The sequence below is a fragment of the Scyliorhinus torazame genome, chromosome 7 (assembly GCF_047496885.1).
Source record: "Scyliorhinus torazame isolate Kashiwa2021f chromosome 7, sScyTor2.1, whole genome shotgun sequence".
In the NCBI taxonomy this organism is placed as follows: Eukaryota; Metazoa; Chordata; class Chondrichthyes; order Carcharhiniformes; family Scyliorhinidae; genus Scyliorhinus; species Scyliorhinus torazame.
The window spans coordinates 211,837,443-211,854,471 of NC_092713.1; the positions used below are offsets into that span (position 1 = coordinate 211,837,443).

At 48.3% G+C, this 17,029-nt stretch overlaps 1 protein-coding gene across 2 annotated transcripts in view; it reads left to right on the forward strand.

Moving 5' to 3' along the window:
• Positions 1-17,029, forward strand: part of LOC140427438 (hepatitis A virus cellular receptor 1 homolog) — a 124,175-nt gene that overhangs the window by 56,581 nt on the left and 50,565 nt on the right. The window contains exon 5 of one of the 2 annotated variants that reach the window (XM_072512964.1): positions 5,938-6,133. The exons of the other annotated variant lie outside the window; for it this stretch is intronic. Within the exon in view, the coding sequence (XP_072369065.1) occupies positions 5,938-6,078 (141 nt within the window). The 3' untranslated portion in view covers positions 6,079-6,133. Of the gene's footprint in view, positions 1-5,937; positions 6,134-17,029 lie in introns of those variants that run through there. 2 annotated transcript variants of the gene reach the window in all.

Genomic DNA, 17,029 nt, shown 5'->3' on the forward strand with positions numbered 1-17,029 from the left:
TGACGCCCCAGATCCTTCAAAGACATTTGATAATGGGAATTTGGCAGCAATCCAACTTTTACTCCCAGTCCATTTGAGTGACAAATGTTTAAAAAAAGATTAGAGATGGGAATGGCATCATTCAAAGCTATACGCCTCTTTTTGTCTCTGCAAGAAAATTAACCCTTTCAACAAGCTTTTGTGTATAATCCAGAAGATGTCAAATACTTGCCAAAATCGAATGGCACTTGACTATGTGCTAGCTGAAAAAGGTGGCACCTGCGCCCTGATTGGTGCAGAATGTTGCACTTTCATTCCCAATAACTCTAAAGAAGTTAAAGATTTGGCATTACATATCCAAAAAGAATTCAAAAAACTTGATCCACCCCAATTTATCTCTCTCTGGGATAAAATTTGTGGGTGGCTTGGACACACTGGAATGTCCACAATAAGAATAATCTTATTCTCCTGTGTAGCTGCATTCATCATTTACATAACATACCAATGTGCTAAGTGCATAAAAAACTATTCGCTAAATGCAGGGGACCAACTATCAGAATGATTTAAACTAACCCAACTGTACCCCCAATCGATGAATTTGAGCTGAAATACTATTATTGAAATGTTACTGATCAATCAACTGTTTGACTGTATTATTAACATATTGTATAATTTATTAATACTGAATCAGTAGGATCAAATTTGATTCATTTATTAATTATAATAATTATTTTGAAATGCCTGGTTGTTGGGCCCCGGGGGTTGGCAGGGCTGTATGCTATATTGGGAACTTGCCGGACGGGGAAGTGGCACCGCGGCTGATAATCGTCTGGTAATCAGGGAAATCCACCTCTGGTGCCCCCTCTTTTCCCGGAACTAACTCTTGATTCATCTGTGGGAATTGATTAGCACGGGTTTTAGAACGAGTGCGAGTCGCCGGACCTCCTTGCGACGGCGGAGGTGGTGGTAGTGGCGGTGGGAGCGGTGGATAAAGGGCTTGAATGTAAGGTGGAGGCGGTGGTAGTGGCGGGGGAAGCAAATCCACCATCCTATTCCTGCAACCCCACCCTAAGGGGGCAATTTAGAATGGCCAGTCCACCTAACCTGCACATCTTTGGACTGTGAGAGGAAACCGGAGCACCTGGAGGAAATCCATGTAGACACGGGGAGAAAGTGCAAAATCCATACAGACATTTACCCGTGGTCGGAATCGAATCCAGGTCCCTGGCGCTGTGAGACAGCAGTGCTAACCACTGTGCCACCGTGCTGCCCCCTTGTTACTCCTTTCTCTGATGGGCAGTCTTCGCACACAGTGTAGGATAAGGAAATGTTGAAGATAAGTGAGAGATTGGGGTGTTTGTGATTTAGCCTCGGTATTATACTGCCTTGGGAAATGATGTGAGAGCTGTCTGAGGGATCAAGGATGTGCGGTATATTCTGGGTTATTCAGCTGCTTCAGAAACAGTAGAGAGAGAGTTGATGAGGGAAAGGACTGAGGATTTATTTGATGCAAAGTTTTGAATACTAAAAGGACATATAGCTGCAATAAACAGCAGTGTGTGAAAGGAATGGATTAATGAGTATTTGAGCCTGTTTTTACAGATGAACAGCTTATTGCAGCTTTTTTTCCAGAACAGGATGTTTTAATTCTGTTAAAACCAACTAGAAATTTAGTATTCAGTGACGTATTGTTGCAATGAAGGAACCTATATCAGTAAGGCAGCTCCTTTTAAATTTCAGGAGTTTAAATTTATTTAAATTAAGCTAGAATTGTGCACTGTAGGTTAACAAGGGCTGCCCCACCCACTCACATAACTGGTTGGCAGTTAAGTGTCAGTCACTTAAATCTACCTTGATCTAAAAGCAGGTGGGGGAGGGGAGTCAATTCAGGACAATTTAAAAAGAGCAACTTGTAAACTCACTCCCAGTGAGTTCTCCCAGTGAGCCAGAGAAGACACAGCCAGAGTGAGACAGAACCAAGAGTAAGTTTGGGAATTTGAATCTAGGTGGGAATTCAAAGCTGGGTGGGGAGGAAGTGCTTTTTACCCCTGGTAAGTAGTGTTTCTGTTTTTCTGTTTCTTTTCACTGGTATATTTATTTATTTTTTTCTTCGTTGTTTATTTATTTATTCAATTTTTGGGGGGGAAATTGTAATTGTTGAAGTTAACTGAAGGTTTAAGACATGGCAGGAAATCTCAGACCCGTGTCATGCTCCTCGTGTGCGATGTGGGAGCTCAGGGACACGTCCACTATCCCTGGCTCTTTCACGTGCAAGAAGTGTGTCCAGTTGCAGCTCCTGTTAGACCGCTTGACGGCTCTGGAGCTGCAGATGGACTAACTTTGGAGCATCCGCGATGCTGAGGACGTCGTGGCTAGCACGTTTAGCGAGTTGGTCACACCGCAGGTGAAAGGTACTGAGGGAGATAGAAAATGGGTGACCAAAAGACAGAGCAAGAGTAGGAAAGCAGTGCAGGTGTCCTCTGCGGTCATCTCCCTGCAAAACAGATATATCGCTTCGGATATTGTTGAGGGAGATGGTTCACCAGGGGAAGGCAGCAGCAGCCAGGTTCATGGCACCGTGGCTGGCTCTGCTGGGCAGGAAGAAGAATGGCAGGGCTATAGTGATAGGGGACTCAATCTATGAGTTTAATCTAATGTGGCAGGGGGATGGGAACCGATGCAGGAAGTTGGAAGGTAGTAAAACAGGGACAGAAACAAAAGGCAGTAAGTGGGAAAGTGTAAGGCAGAGAAGCCATAGTCAAAAATCAAAAAGGGCGACAGTACAAGGTACAGTGACTGAGGGGAGCTCAGTGAATAGGACCATGAATACTAAAAGGAATAAAACGGGAAGTGAAAACATTAATGGTAAGCGATGCGACAGGTTGTTACATGAAGATATGGGTTCAACGACAAGGAAAATTAGGAGAAAGGTTAAGAGGAAATATAACTGGGAGAGGTTACTGATCGAGGTGTTAAGATTCAGAACAGAGGTAAAAAAGCCAACATAAGTGTACTTTACCTGAATGCTCATAGTATTCGGAATAAGGTAAATGAGTTGATGACGCAAATCATCGTGAATGACTATGATTTAGTGGCCATTACTGAAACATGGTTAAAGGATGGTCACGACTGGGAGTTAAATATCCGAGGGTATCAAACTATTCGGAAGGACAGAGTGGATGATCAGGGAGGTGGTGTAGCTCTGTTATTTAAAGATGACATCCGGGCAACAGTAAGGGATGATATTGGTGCTATGGAGGACAAGGTTGAATCAATTTGGGTGGAAATCAGGAATAGTAAGGCGAAAAGGTCACTGATAGGAGTAGTCTATAGGCCACCAAATAGCAACAGGATGGTAGAGCAGGCAATAAGCAAAGAAATAACGGATGCATGTAGAAATGGTACAGCGGTTATCATGGGAGATTTTAATCTGCATATCGATTGGTTTAACCAGGTTGGTAAAGGCAGCCTTGAGGAGGAGTTTATAGAATGTGCCCGGGATAATTTCCTGGATAGAATGTAATGGAACCTACAAGGGAACAAGCGGTCCTAGATCTGGTCCTGTGTAATGAGGCAGGATTGATTAATGATCTCATAGTTCAGGATCCTCTTGGAAGGAGCGACCACAATATGGTGGAATTTAAAATACAGTTGGAGGATGACAAGGTAAAATCAAACACTAGTGTTTTGTGCTTAAACAAAGGCGATTACAATGGGATGAGAGAAGAACTAGCTAAGGTAGACTGGGAGCAAAGACTTCATGGTGAAGCAGTTGAGGAACAGTGGAGAACCTTCCGAGCAACCTTTCACAGTGTTCAGAAAAGGTTCATACCGACAAAAAAGAAAGACGGTAGAAAGGGGAAAAATCGACCGTGGATATCTAAGGAGGTGAGGGAGAGTATCAAATTGAAGGAAAAAACATACAAAGTGGCAAAAATTAGTGGGAGACTAGAGGACTGGGAAGTCTTTAGGGGACACCAGAAAGCTACTAAAATAGCTATAAAGAAGAGTAAGGTAGACTATGAAAGTAAACTGGCTCAGAACATAAAAGCAGATAGTAAAAGCTTCTACAAATATATAAGACAAAAAAGCGTGGCTAAGGTAAATATTGGTCCTTTGGAAGATGAGAAGGGAGATTTAATAATAGGAGACGGGAAAATGGCTGAGGCGCTGAACAGGCTTTTTGGGTCAGTCTTCACAGTGGAGGACACAAATAACATGCCAGTGACTGATGGAAATAAAGATATGATAGGTGAGGACCTTGAGATGATTGTAATCACTAAGGAGGCAGTATTGGGCAAGCTAATGGGGCTAAAGGTAGACAAGTCTCCTGGCCCTGATGGGATGCATCCCAGAGTGTTAAAAGAGATGGCTAGGGAAATTGTAAACGCACTAGTGATAATTTATCAAAATTCACTAGACTCTGGGGTGGTCCCAGAGGATTGGAAAGTAGCAAACGTGACACCACTGTTTAAAAAAGGAGGTCGGCAGAAAAAGGGTAATTATAGGCCAGTAAGCTTAACTTCGGTTGTAGGGAAAATGCTGGAATCTATTATTAAGGAGGAAATAGCGGGGCATCTGGAGGGAAATTGTCCCATTGGGCAGACACAGCATGGGTTCACAAAGGGTAGGTCGTGTCTGACTAATTTGGTAGAATTTTTTGAGGACGTTACCAGTGCAGTAGATAACGGGGAGCCAATGGATGTGGTATATCTGGATTTCCAGAAAGCTTTTGACAAGGTGCCACACAAAAGGTTGCTGCATAAACTAAAGATGCATGGCATTGAGGGTAAAGTGGTAGCATGGGTAGAGGATTGGTTAACTAACAGAAAGCAGAGAGTGGGGATAAATGGGTGTTTCTCTGGTTGGCAACCTGTAACTAGTGGTGTCCCTCAAGGATCAGTGTTGGGCCCGCAGTTATTCACAATTTACATAGACGATTTGGAGTTGGGGACCAAGTGCAATGTGTCAAAGTTTGCAGACGACACTAAGATGAGTGGTAAAGCAAAAAGTGCAGAGGATACCGGAAGTCTGCAGAGGGATTTGGATAGGTTAGGTGAATGGGCTAGGGTCTGGCAGATTGAATTCAATGTTGCCAAGTGTGAGGCTATCCATTTTGGGAGGAATAACAACAGAATGGATTATTAATTAAACGGTAAGATGTTAAAACATGCTGCTGTGCAGAGGGACCTGGGTGTGCAGATGCGCGAGTCGCAAAAAGTTGGTGTGCAGGTGCAACAGGTGATTAAGAAGGCTAATCGAGTTTTGTCTTTCGTTGCTAGAGGGATGGAGTTCAAGACTAGGGAGGTTATGCTGCAATTGTATAGGGTGTTGGTGAGGCCGCATCTGGAGTATTGTGTTCAGTTTTGGTCTCCTTACCTGAGAAAGGACATATTGGCACTGGAGGGAGTGCAGAGGAGATTCACTAGGTTGATCCCAGAGTTGAGGGGATTAGATTATGATGAGAGATTGAGTAGACTGGGACTGTACTCATTGGAGTTTAGAAGGATGCGGGGGGATCTTATTGAAACATATAAAATTATGAAGGGAATTGATAGGATAGATGCGGGCAGGTTGTTTCCACTGGTCGGGGAAAGCAGAACTAGGGGGCATAGCCTCAAAATAAGGGGAAGTAGATTTAGGACGGAGTGTAGGAGGAACTTCTTCACCTAAAGGGTTGTGAATCTCTGGAATTCCTTGCCCAGTGAAGCAGTTGAGGCTCCTTCTTTAAACGTTTTTAAGAAAAAGATAGATACCTTTCTAAAGAATAAAGGGATTCGGGGATATGGTGTACGGGCCGGAGAGTGGAGCTGAGTCCACAAAGATCAGCCATGATCTAATTAAATGGCGGAGCAGGCTCGAGGGGCCAGATGGCCTACTCCTGTTCCTAGTTCTTATGTTCTTATGTTCATTTTGTAAAGAAAGTTCCTGTTCTCTGATTCTATTTCTCTGTTTCAGGCACCAAAAGTGCTCCTCTGCACCCTGATTTCTCCAATTCTGTTGGCTCTTCGTGTTTCAGTTTTAATCTGCTTCATTGCAATCAACGTGCTCCTGTGTCGATGGAAGTGTGCGATGCCACCATCCAATAAACTGCCTTAATCCTCAAAACACTGATAAGAATTCCTTTACACACCCATGATGGTTTTAGTGTAGAATAAAGATGCTTTATTTCACCAAGATAAGATCTTTAACTATTCTAGTTCATAGAAACTTTTATAGAAACGTATGGATTCCTCAATATCATTCAAATTACTGATCAGCCCTGGTGTAAAGGAATTTTCTGACTGCAGGGCTGTACTTGTCTTTTACGAGTATTTGTACTCCTATCGCCATACCCTTCAGTAATAGTTCAACAACAGAGCCAAATTCCATCAGATAACTTCTACTTTGTCGAAGACCACCACATGGTATTTTATAAATGGAGAATGTTGAATGCTGAGCAGGTGCTAGGGGAATGAAGGGAGGTGAGTAGAGCTGCCTGGTCATGTAGATGTTTAGAGCGTGCCTTTGAAAGCGTGGAGAGTGGTGGCAAGAAAGGTAGGTTTTGAAAAGAGTTCCAGAATGCAGAGTAATGATGGCTGAAATCTCTGTCATGAAGTGGCAGAATGGGGGGACATGGAGCCTCGAGTCGGAAGAACACAGACATTATGATGGACTTCAGAGCTGGAGGATGTTGCAGGGCTATGGTGGGATGTGTCCATGGAGAGATTTAGTTTTTATTTTATTTTTTAAAATATATTTTATTAAAGTTTTCAAACAGAATTTTTCCACTTTACAAATCAACATAAAAATAGTACAATAACTGATAAATAACATTATTTAAATAAAATAGTGAACTAACAAAGTAATAAAAAATAGTGCTCCCCCCCCCTTCCCTCTCCCCCCCCCCCCCCCCCCCCGCTCTCTCCCCCCCCCCCCCCCCCCCCCCCCCCCCCCCGGGCTGCTGCTGCTGACGATCTATTTTCCCTTAACGTTCCACGAGATAGTCAAGGAACGGTCCTGGAGAACCCCTGAGCCGATCCTCCCAGCGCAAATTTCATTCATTCTAGTTTTATGAACCCTGCCATATCGTTTATCCAGGCCTCCACGCCGGGGGTTCCGCTTCCTTCCACATAAGTAGGATCCTTCGCCGGGCTATCAGGGACGCAAAGGCCAGAATATCGGCCTCTTTCACCTCCTGCACTCCCGGCTCTTCCGTTACCCCAAATATAGCTAACCCCCAGCCTGGCTTGACCCGGACCTTCACCACCTTTGAGATCACCTTTGCCACTCCCCTCCAGTACTCATCCAGTGCCGGACACGACCAGAACATGTGTGTGTGGTTCGCCGGGCTTCCCAAGCACCTCCTGCACCTGTCCTCCACTCCAAAGAACCTGCTCAGTCTTGCTCCCGTCATGTGTGCTCTGTGTAGAACCTTGAATTGTATCAGGCTAAGCCTGGCACACGAAGACGAGGAATTAACCCTACTTAGGGCATCAGCCCACAGACCCTCCTCAATCTCCTCTCCCAGCTCTTCTTCCCATTTTGCCTTCAGCTCCTCTACCAGCGCCTCCCCCTGATATATTTCAGACACTTTGCCCTCCCCGAACCATACCCCGGAAATCACTCTTTCTTGGATCCCCTGTGTCGGGAGCAGCGGAAATTCCCTTACCTGTTGCCTGGTAAACGCCCTCACTTGCATGTATCTAAAATTGTTCCCCGGGGGCAACTCATATTTTTCCTCCAGCACTCCCAGGCTCGCAAACGTCCCGTCTATAAACAAATCTCTCAGTCTTCTAATGCCTGCCCGTTGCCAGCTCTGGAACCCTCTGTCCATCTTTCCTGGGACAAACCTATGGTTGTTCCTGATCGGGGACCACACCGAGGCCCCCGTCACCCCCCTGTGTCGCCTCCACTGCCCCCAGATCCTTAAGGTTGCCACCACCACTGGGTTCGTGGTATACCTTTTCGGGGAGAGCGGCAGCGGCGCCGTCACCAGCGCCTTTAGGCTTGTTCCCTTACAGGACGCCATCTCCAGCCTCTTCCACGCCACCCCCTCTCCCTCCCTCATCCACTTACAAACCATCGCCACATTGGCGGCCCAGTAATGGTCGTCCAGGTTCGGCAACGCCAGTCCCCCTCTGTCCCTGCTATGCTGCAGGAACCTCCTCCTTACCCTCGGGGTCTTCCCTGCCCACACAAAGCTCATAACGCTCCTGTCTATTTTCTTGAGAAAGGCCTTCGTGATCAGAATGGGGAGACATTGAAACACAAAAAGAAACCTTGGGAGAACCATCATTTTTACCGCCTGCACTCTGCCCGCCAGTGAGAGCGGCAGCATATCCCACCTCTTGAAATCCTCCTCCATCTGCTCCACCAGCCGCGTCAGATTAAGTTTGTGTGGAGTTCCCCAGCTCCTAGCTACCTGGATCCCCAAATACCGGAAGCTCCTTTCCACTCTCCTTAACGGCAGGGCGTCTATTCCTCTTCCCTGGTCCCCAGGGTGTATTACAAAAAGCTCACTCTTCCCCATATTTAGCCTGTATCCCGAAAAATCTCCAAACTCCCTCAATATCTGCATAACCTCTGTCATCCTCTCTACAGGATCCGTCACATATAGCAGTGGGTCATCAGCGTAGAGTGACAATCGATGTTCCTGTCCCCCTCTAACCACCCCCCTCCATTTCTAAGAGTCTCTCAACGCTATGGCCAGTGGTCCAATTGCCAACGCGAACAGTAATGGGGACAGGGGACACCCCTGCCTTGTTCCCCTATGTAACCGAAAATACTCCGATCTTTGCCGGTTTGTAAATACACTTGCCACTGGGGCCCCATATAGGAGTCTGACCCAACTGACAAACCCCTCCCTGAACACAAACCTCCTCAACACCTCCCATAAATACTCCCACTCTACCCTATCGAATGCCTTCTCCGCATCCATCGCCACCACTATCTCTGCCTCCCCCTCCGCTGGGGGCATCATTATCACCCCCAACAGCCGTCGAACGTTGACATTCAGTTATCTCCCCTTTACAAACCCTGTCTCGTCTTCATGCACCACCCCCGGGTCACAATCCTCAATCCTCGTCGCCAGCACTTTTGCCAGCAGCTTGGCGTCTACATTTAGGAGTGAGATAGGCCTATATGACCCGCATTGCAGCGGATCTTTATCCTGCTTCAGGATCAGAGATATCGTCACCTCCGACATTATCGGGGGTAGAGTGCCCCCTTCTCTGGCCTCATCAAAGGTTCTCGCCAGCAGCGGGGCCAACAAGTCCACATATTTCCTGTAAAATTCCACCGGGAACCCGTCTGGTCCCAGGGCCTTCCCTGACTGCACATTCCCCAGCCCTTTAGTCACCTCATCCACCTCAATTGGCGCCCCCAGGCCTGCCACGTCCTGCTCCTCCACCCTCGGGAATCTTAGTTGGTCCAGAAACTGTTGCATTCCCTCTTTTCCCTCCGGGGGTTGGGACTTATATAGACTCTCATAAAAGGTCTTAAACACCTCATTTACCTTCCCTGCTCTCCGCTCCGTAGTTCCCGTTTCATCCCTAACTCCCCCAATCTCCCTCGCCGCTATCCTCTTGCGCAAGTGGTGGGCCAGCAGCCGGCTCGCCTTTTCCCCATACTCATATCTCATCCCCTGTGCCTTCCTCCACTGTGCGTCTGCCTTTCCTGTGGTCAGCAGGTCAAACTCCGTCTGAAGTCTTTGCCTCTCTCTATACAGTCCTTCGTCCGGGGCCTCCGCATATCTTTTATCCACCCTCAAAATCTCCCCCACTAATCTCTCCCTTTCTTTGCCCTCTTGTTTCTCCTTGTGAGCTCTAATGGAGATCAACTCTCCCCCAACCACCGCCTTCAGCGCTTCCCATACTACCCCCACCTGGACCTCACCATCGTCATTGGCCTCTATATATCCCCGCACCCTTCCACAGACCCCTTCATCCGCCAATAGTCCCACATGCAGTCGCCAGAGTGGGCGCTGCTCCCTCTCCTCTCCTAATTCCAGATCCACCCAGTGCGGGGCATGGTCTGAAACGGCTATGGCCGAGTACTCCGTTCCTGCCACCTTCGAGATCAGTGCCCTACTCAAAACAAAGAAATCTATCCGGGAGTATACCTTGTGAACATGGGAGAAAAAGGCGAATTCTTTGGCCAGCGGCCTAGCAAATCTCCACGGATCTACTCCCCCCATTTGCTCCATGAACCCCCTAAGCACCTTGGCCGCTGCCGGCCTTCTTCCAGTCCTGGATCTAGACCGGTCTAGCCCTGGATCCAGCACAGTATTGAAATCCCCCCCCCATTACCAGGCTTCCCACCTCCAGGTCCGGGATACGTCCCAGCATCCGCTTCATAAATCCCGCGTCATCCCAGTTCGGGGCATATACATTTACCAGCACGACCTCCTTTCCCTGCAATCTACCACTCACCATCACGTATCTACCCCCGTTATCCACCACTATATTCCTAGCCTCGAACGACACCCTTTTTCCCACTAATATCGCCACCCCCCTATTTTTTGCGTCCAACCCTGAGTGGAACACCTGTCCCACCCATCCTTTCCTTAACCTAACCTGATCTGCCACCTTCAGATGTGTCTCCTGAAGCATGACTACATCCGCCTTCAGTCTTTTTAAGTGCGCGAACACTCGGGCCCCTTAATCGGCCCATTCAGGCCTCTCACATTCCACGTGATCAGCCGTGTTGGGGGACCCGCGCTTTCCTATCGGCCCTGCAACTCCCTCATTCCCCATCCCCATCGTGTCCCCCCAGCAAGAGGAGAAAAATTCCCTGTCTATCGTTTCAATACTATAAACCTCCCATTCCCCAATTTACATTTCTGTACAACAACCTCGTTGTCTCCCCCCTAACATCAGTCTCTCAGTTCTAGTCCAGTTTCTCTTCTTGGATGAAGGTCCATGCCTCATCCGCCATTGCGAAGTAGTGGTGCTTGTCCTGATGCGTGACCCACAATCGCGCCGGCTGCAGCATCCCAAATTTTATTTTCTTCCTGTGAAGCACCGCCTTGGCCCGATTGAAGCTCGCCCTCCTTCTCGCCACCTCCCCGCTCCAGTCCTGATACACTCGTATCACCGCATTCTCCCACCTACTACTCCGTACCTTCTTGGCCCAGCTCAAGACAGCCTCTCTGTCCGTGAAGCGGTGAAATGTCACCACTATTGCCCTTGGTAGTTCTCCAGCCTTTGGTCTTCTCACAAGGACCCGGTGAGCCCCTTCCACCTCCAGGGGGCCCGAGGGGACCTCCGCTCCTATTAGCGTGTGGAGCATCGTGCTCACATAAGCCCCAACGTCAGCTCCCTCCATTCCTTCGGGGAGACCTAGAATCCAGAGGTTCTTCCTCCTCGAGCTGTTCTCCAGGGCTTCGAGCCTTTCGATACATCTCTTATGTAGCGCCTCATGCGTCTCCGTTTTTACCACAAGGCCCTGTATCTCATCCTCATTTTCGGCTGCCTTTGCCTTCACCCCATGGAGCTCTATTGCCTGGGCCTTTTGTGTTTCTTTCAGCCCATCGATTGCCACTAACATCGGCGCCAGCACCTCCTTCTTTAGTTCCTCCACACACCGTCGGAGGAATTCCTGCTGCTCAGGGCCTCATGTCGTCTGGGCTCCATCCGCCGCCATCTTGCTTCTTCCTTCTCTTCTCTGCCGCTGCCCCAAAGGATCCTTCGCAATCTGGCCACTGCCACTGGTCTTTTCCATACACACCCAGGGGGACACCTTCCTTTGTCACCCCACACTGGGTTTGGTCAGAAAAAATTTCCGTTGGGGCTCCCGAAAAGAGCCCAAAAGTCCGTTAAAACGGGAGCTGCCGAAATGTGCGGCTTAGCAGTGCATCGCCGCAACCGGAAGTCCCCATGGAGAGATTTATAAAGAAGATTGAGCATTTTAATTTTAAAGTGACAGGAAACAGAAGCCAGTGGAGGTCAGCAAGGACAGGATGGTGATGGAGAGGAGCAAGGTATAGGATTGCATATGAGCAGTGAGGTTCAGTGAGGCTCAGTGAAGGGTTTAATGACCAGGAAGCCAGCAGTAGGGAGAACATAGGTTTTAATTAAAATAACTAAGTCTGCCCACGGCAACAAACTATTTATCCTTCACAATCCTCATTGGAACAACCAACGTGCTGGTCCCTGTTCGGGCCGGCTTTTAAGTTCAATCTTGCAAGTCCCAGCTGAGTGGGCCTTCGCCCACTAATGGAGAAGCTTGTATTCCCCGGACCCCATGGGGAGATTAATTGTAGCATACCCATAGGCCTCATGGGGGTTATTACATATTACACCCTCCGAGCTCCCCCTCTGCAACCATCTGAGGAAGCCTTCTGCACTGCTTCTCATATGGTCTGGCTCACAGAATCTCAGAATAACACAGTGCAGAAGAGGCCCTTCGGCCCATTGAGTCTGCACCAACATAAGAAAAATATGACATGTCTACCTAATCTCATTTGCCAGCACTTGGCCCACAGCCTTGAATGTTATGATGTGCCACGTGCTCATGCAGGTACGTTTTAAAGGATGTGAGGCAACCTACCTCTACCACCCTCCCAGGCAGCGCATTGCAGACTGTCTCCACCCTCTGGATAAAAATACTTTTACTCAAATCTCCCTTAAACCTCCTGCCCCTCACCTTGAACTTGTGTCCAATCGTAACTGACCCTTCAACTAAGGGGAACAGCTGCTCCCTATCCACCCTGCCCATGCCCCTGGGGAGATGGAAGGTCGGCACGGTGGCACAGTGGGTGACATGGTAGCACAGTTATTAGCACTGTTGCTTCACAGCACTAGGGACCCGGGTTCGATTCATTCCCGGTTTGCGTCACTGTTTGTGATGTTCTCCCCGTGTCTGCATGGGTTTCCTCCGGGCGCTCCGGTTTCATCCCACAAGTTCCGAAAGACATGCTTGTTATGTGAATTGGACATTCTGAATTCTCCCTCAGTGTCCCCGAATGTGGCAACTAGGGATTTTCATAGTAACTTCATTGCAGTGTTAATGTAAGCCTACTTGTGACAATAATAAAGATTATTATCTAGTACACCTCGATCAGGTTGCCCCTCAGTCTTTCTCTGCTCCAGCGGAAGCAACCCAAGCCTATCCAACCTCTTCATAACTTAAACGTTCCATCCCAGGCAACACACTGGTGAATCGCCTCTGCAACCTCTCCAGTGCAATCACATCCTTCCTATAATGTGGTGACCAGGATTGCACACAGTACTCCAGCTGTGGCCTCACCAAAGTTCTATACAATTCCAACATGACCTCCCTACTTTTGTAATCTATGCCTCGATTGATAAAGGCAAGTGTCCCATATGCCTTTTTCACTACCCATTAGCCTGCTTTTTTATCTTCAGAGATCTATGGACAAACACTCCAAGGTCCCTTTGCTCCTCAGAACGTCCCAGTATCAGGCTATGAATTGAATACTTCCTTGTCACATTACTCCTTTCAAAGTGCATCACCTCACACTTTTCAGGGTGAAATTCCATCTGCCACTTTTCCGCCCATTTGACCACCCCGTCCATATCTTCCTGTAACCCAAGACACTCAACCTCACTGTTAACCAGCCGACCAATCTTTGTGTCATGCGAAAACTTACTAATCCTACCGCTCACATGGTCACCTACGTCATTTATATAAATGAAAAACAATTGGGGAGACAATACAGATGCCTGCGGTATGCCACTGGTCACCGGCTCCAGTCGCAAAAGCAGACATCTGTCATCACGCTCTGTCTCCTACAGCTAAGCCAATTTTGAATAATAAATTCTGATTTAAATTCTGTCAGCATGTCTGAGTGATTGATGAACTGCGAGAGATATTGAAACTTACAGGATACTGCGAGGCCTGGGCAGATGGACATGGAGAGGATGCTTCCACTTGTAGGAAAAACTAGAACCAGAGGACATAATATCAGGCTAAAGGGAGGATCCTTGAAAACAGAGATTAATAGGAATTTCTTCAGCCAGAGGGTGGTGAATCTGTGGAACTCTTTGCCACTGAAGGCTGTGGAGACCAAATCACTGAGTGTCTTTAAGAAAGAGATAGATAGGTTGATTAATAAGGAGGTTAGGGGTTATGGGGAGAAGGCAGGGGAATGGGGATGAGAAAAATATCAGCCATGAGGCGGAGCAGACTTGGTGGGCCGAGTGGCCTAATTTGGTCTTATGGTCCTATAAACAAGCTCAATCCTGTCTTCAGCCAAAATCCACCTCCCTTTTCTATAAACAGATTTGTATGATTAGATTTTTATAATCGGGTGGTGTTTAACGGTTGGTAGGACGTCTTTTTCTAGCTATTCTCTGGAGGGTTATTGCTGGGATTTTGGCCCCGGACATGCCATCACCTGTCTGGGTGGGCCTTCAGTGTCCATCTCAGAGCCTCAGTCATCCTCATCTTGATGGTCTGGGTTTTGGGCCACAGTGGGTTGCACACCTTGGCTAAGGATTGGTTCCTGGGGCGGTGGAAGTATCGGTGTCCCTGGTCGGGCATCCTCTTTTGTGGGCTCTTGTTTCTTCAGGTAGTCAATGTGTGTGTGCAGGGTCTTCCCTTACGCCTTAACCTTGTAGGATATGGACCCCTGGGAGACAGAGTGCACCATGTCGGAAGTTGCGGATGTAATCAACGGCTGAAAGTTCTGCCCTGGTGTCCTCTGGTCATGATACTTTTGCAGCGCGTTTTTCCCAGATTTGGGAATTTCTAGTTGATAGGGTTCTGAGGCACCCGCCCATCAGCAGCTCCGCTGGTGCCACCCTTGCTGTGCCAAGTGACATGGTCCTATAGTTGAGAAGGATTCTTGCGAGTCGAATGTCCAGGAAGCCCACGGTCTGCTTCCACATGTTTGGACTGCCCATTCGGCCAGACCATTGGATGATGGGTGATACGGGGCAGTTCGGATATGTCTGATTCTGTTCATATGTGTGAATGTGGAGAACTCTTCGCTTGTGAACGATGTCCCATTATCGGTGACCAGCACTTCAGAAATCCCTTGAGCGCAGAATAGCACCTTAAATCTCAATGGTGGCCCTTGATGTGGTGGAGGCCATCCTATATACGTCGAGTCACTGAGAACCCAAAAGGGCTTCCAAATGGATTAGAAACATGGTGCATAAAAGGCCCAGCGAAGTCCACATGCAGCCTTACCCAGGAACGCCCTGGCCATTCCCAGATGTGAAGGGAGGCCGAAGGTGGGAACCTCGGGTACACCTGACAAGCTGAGCAACTTTGCACAACTCTCTCAATGTCCCCATCTATCTCTGGCCACCAGGCATAACTTTGTGCCAGCACCTTCATTTCTGAAGCGCCTGCGTGACGGTTGCGTGACTATTGTGTAAGTCCTGCAGGATCAATTCCTGGCGGTAGGATGACCACATGTGCTCCCCACAGGAAGATGCCGTCTTTGACACAGTTCCTGCTGCTTTTGGACATAAAGCTGTAGGGCTGGGGTGTTCCCCTGTATTCCGTCAAGCTGTAACACGTGGCGGGTTTCACCAATTTGGAATTCTTCTGCGACCATGCGCGTATCTGTATGGTTCTCACTGGCATATCCACAAAATTTAAAGTCACCATGACTTTGTCCGCCACGGGGGAGAAGGGGGACTCGTTGGCAGCAGAAGACATCTGAGGGTGTCAGTGTGGGCTATCTGGAGCCCTGGGCAATATTGAAAAAGTATTCATACACTGCCAGCAAAAATGACCAGAGCTGAATTTGGGACGAGGCTATGGGGGAATCCCCTTGTCCTCCTTAAAGAGGTTTGTGGTCAGTGATCATGAAGTGTCACCCGGAAACATACTAATTAAATCTTTTTATGCCGAATATCACCGCCAAGCCGCCTTTTTCAATCTGGGATGCGCGGCGCTCTGCATCTGCCAGAGTTCTAGATGCGAATGCTATGGGGTGCTCTACGCCATCGTCCCATACATGAGATGTCATAAGCGGAGGCGTCGCAAGTAAAGACGATCGGCCGGGATTGACCATAGTGGGCAAGCAGCTGGGAGGGTGACAACCGCTTCTTCACTCCTGTGAATGCCTTCTCCTGAGGAATTTCCCAGGCTGATTTCTGGTTCTTCCGTAACAAAATGTCAAGGGTGGCCAAGTTTTGAACGTGCCCCTTTTCAGTGCCCCCATAATGAGCACATTGTCCAAATACACCTCCACCTTGGGTAATCCGTGGAGTATGCCTTCCAACACCCTTTCAAAGCTTGCAGGGGCTGAAGAGAGCCCAAAACGGAAGTGAGTGTATTTGAATAGCCCCCTGTGGGTGTTTATAGACCTCTATGGGAGACATAGGAAAACGTACCAGGCGGGACGCCTTGTTCACAATTAGTTTATAGTCCCCACAGAAGCGAACAAACTTGTCTGACTTCATCACTGGGACCCCTGGTACTGCCCACTCTACAAATCGCATAGAGTGTATGATGTCCAAACTTTTCAGGCACTGCAACACAGCATCCACCTCGGTGAGCAAGGCGTAAGGAACAGGCTGTGCCCTTAAGTACCTGGGCAAACCTCTGGGCCCACACAGGTGCGAGCCTTGGCTCTCTTTATCATGCCAAAGCCCTTATGGACTACCTCTGGATATTTGACGAGGACCTCATACAGGTAGTCAATACCCATCCGGAAAACCTGCTGCCAATTGAAGCCAAACACTCGTAGCCAGTCGCGCCCCAACAGGTGAGGTCCCAGCCCTTGCTTCACGACCAAAGGTAGCCTGACAGTTTGTTGCCCGCAGGTTACCGGGGTCATGGTGGTTCCTATGATGCTCAATGTTTCACCAGTGTAAGTCAGCAATATGGCCTTGGTGTCACGCAGGCTTAGTGGCAAGATTCCTGTGTGGAGTTGGCGGAAAATCTGTTGACCAATGATGGAGATGGCAGCCACTGTGTCCACCTCCATCATTAGGAGGTGCCCATTCTCCTGCAGTGTGACCTGAATCGGCACCACCTTTGGGGCTGTGATGCAGTTTGGTTGTGTCAGGTTGTCCTCCTCAGGTGGGGCGATTTGCAAGGCCCTAGCTCGGAGTGACCTCATCACCTGTCCAGGGTGACGCACTCT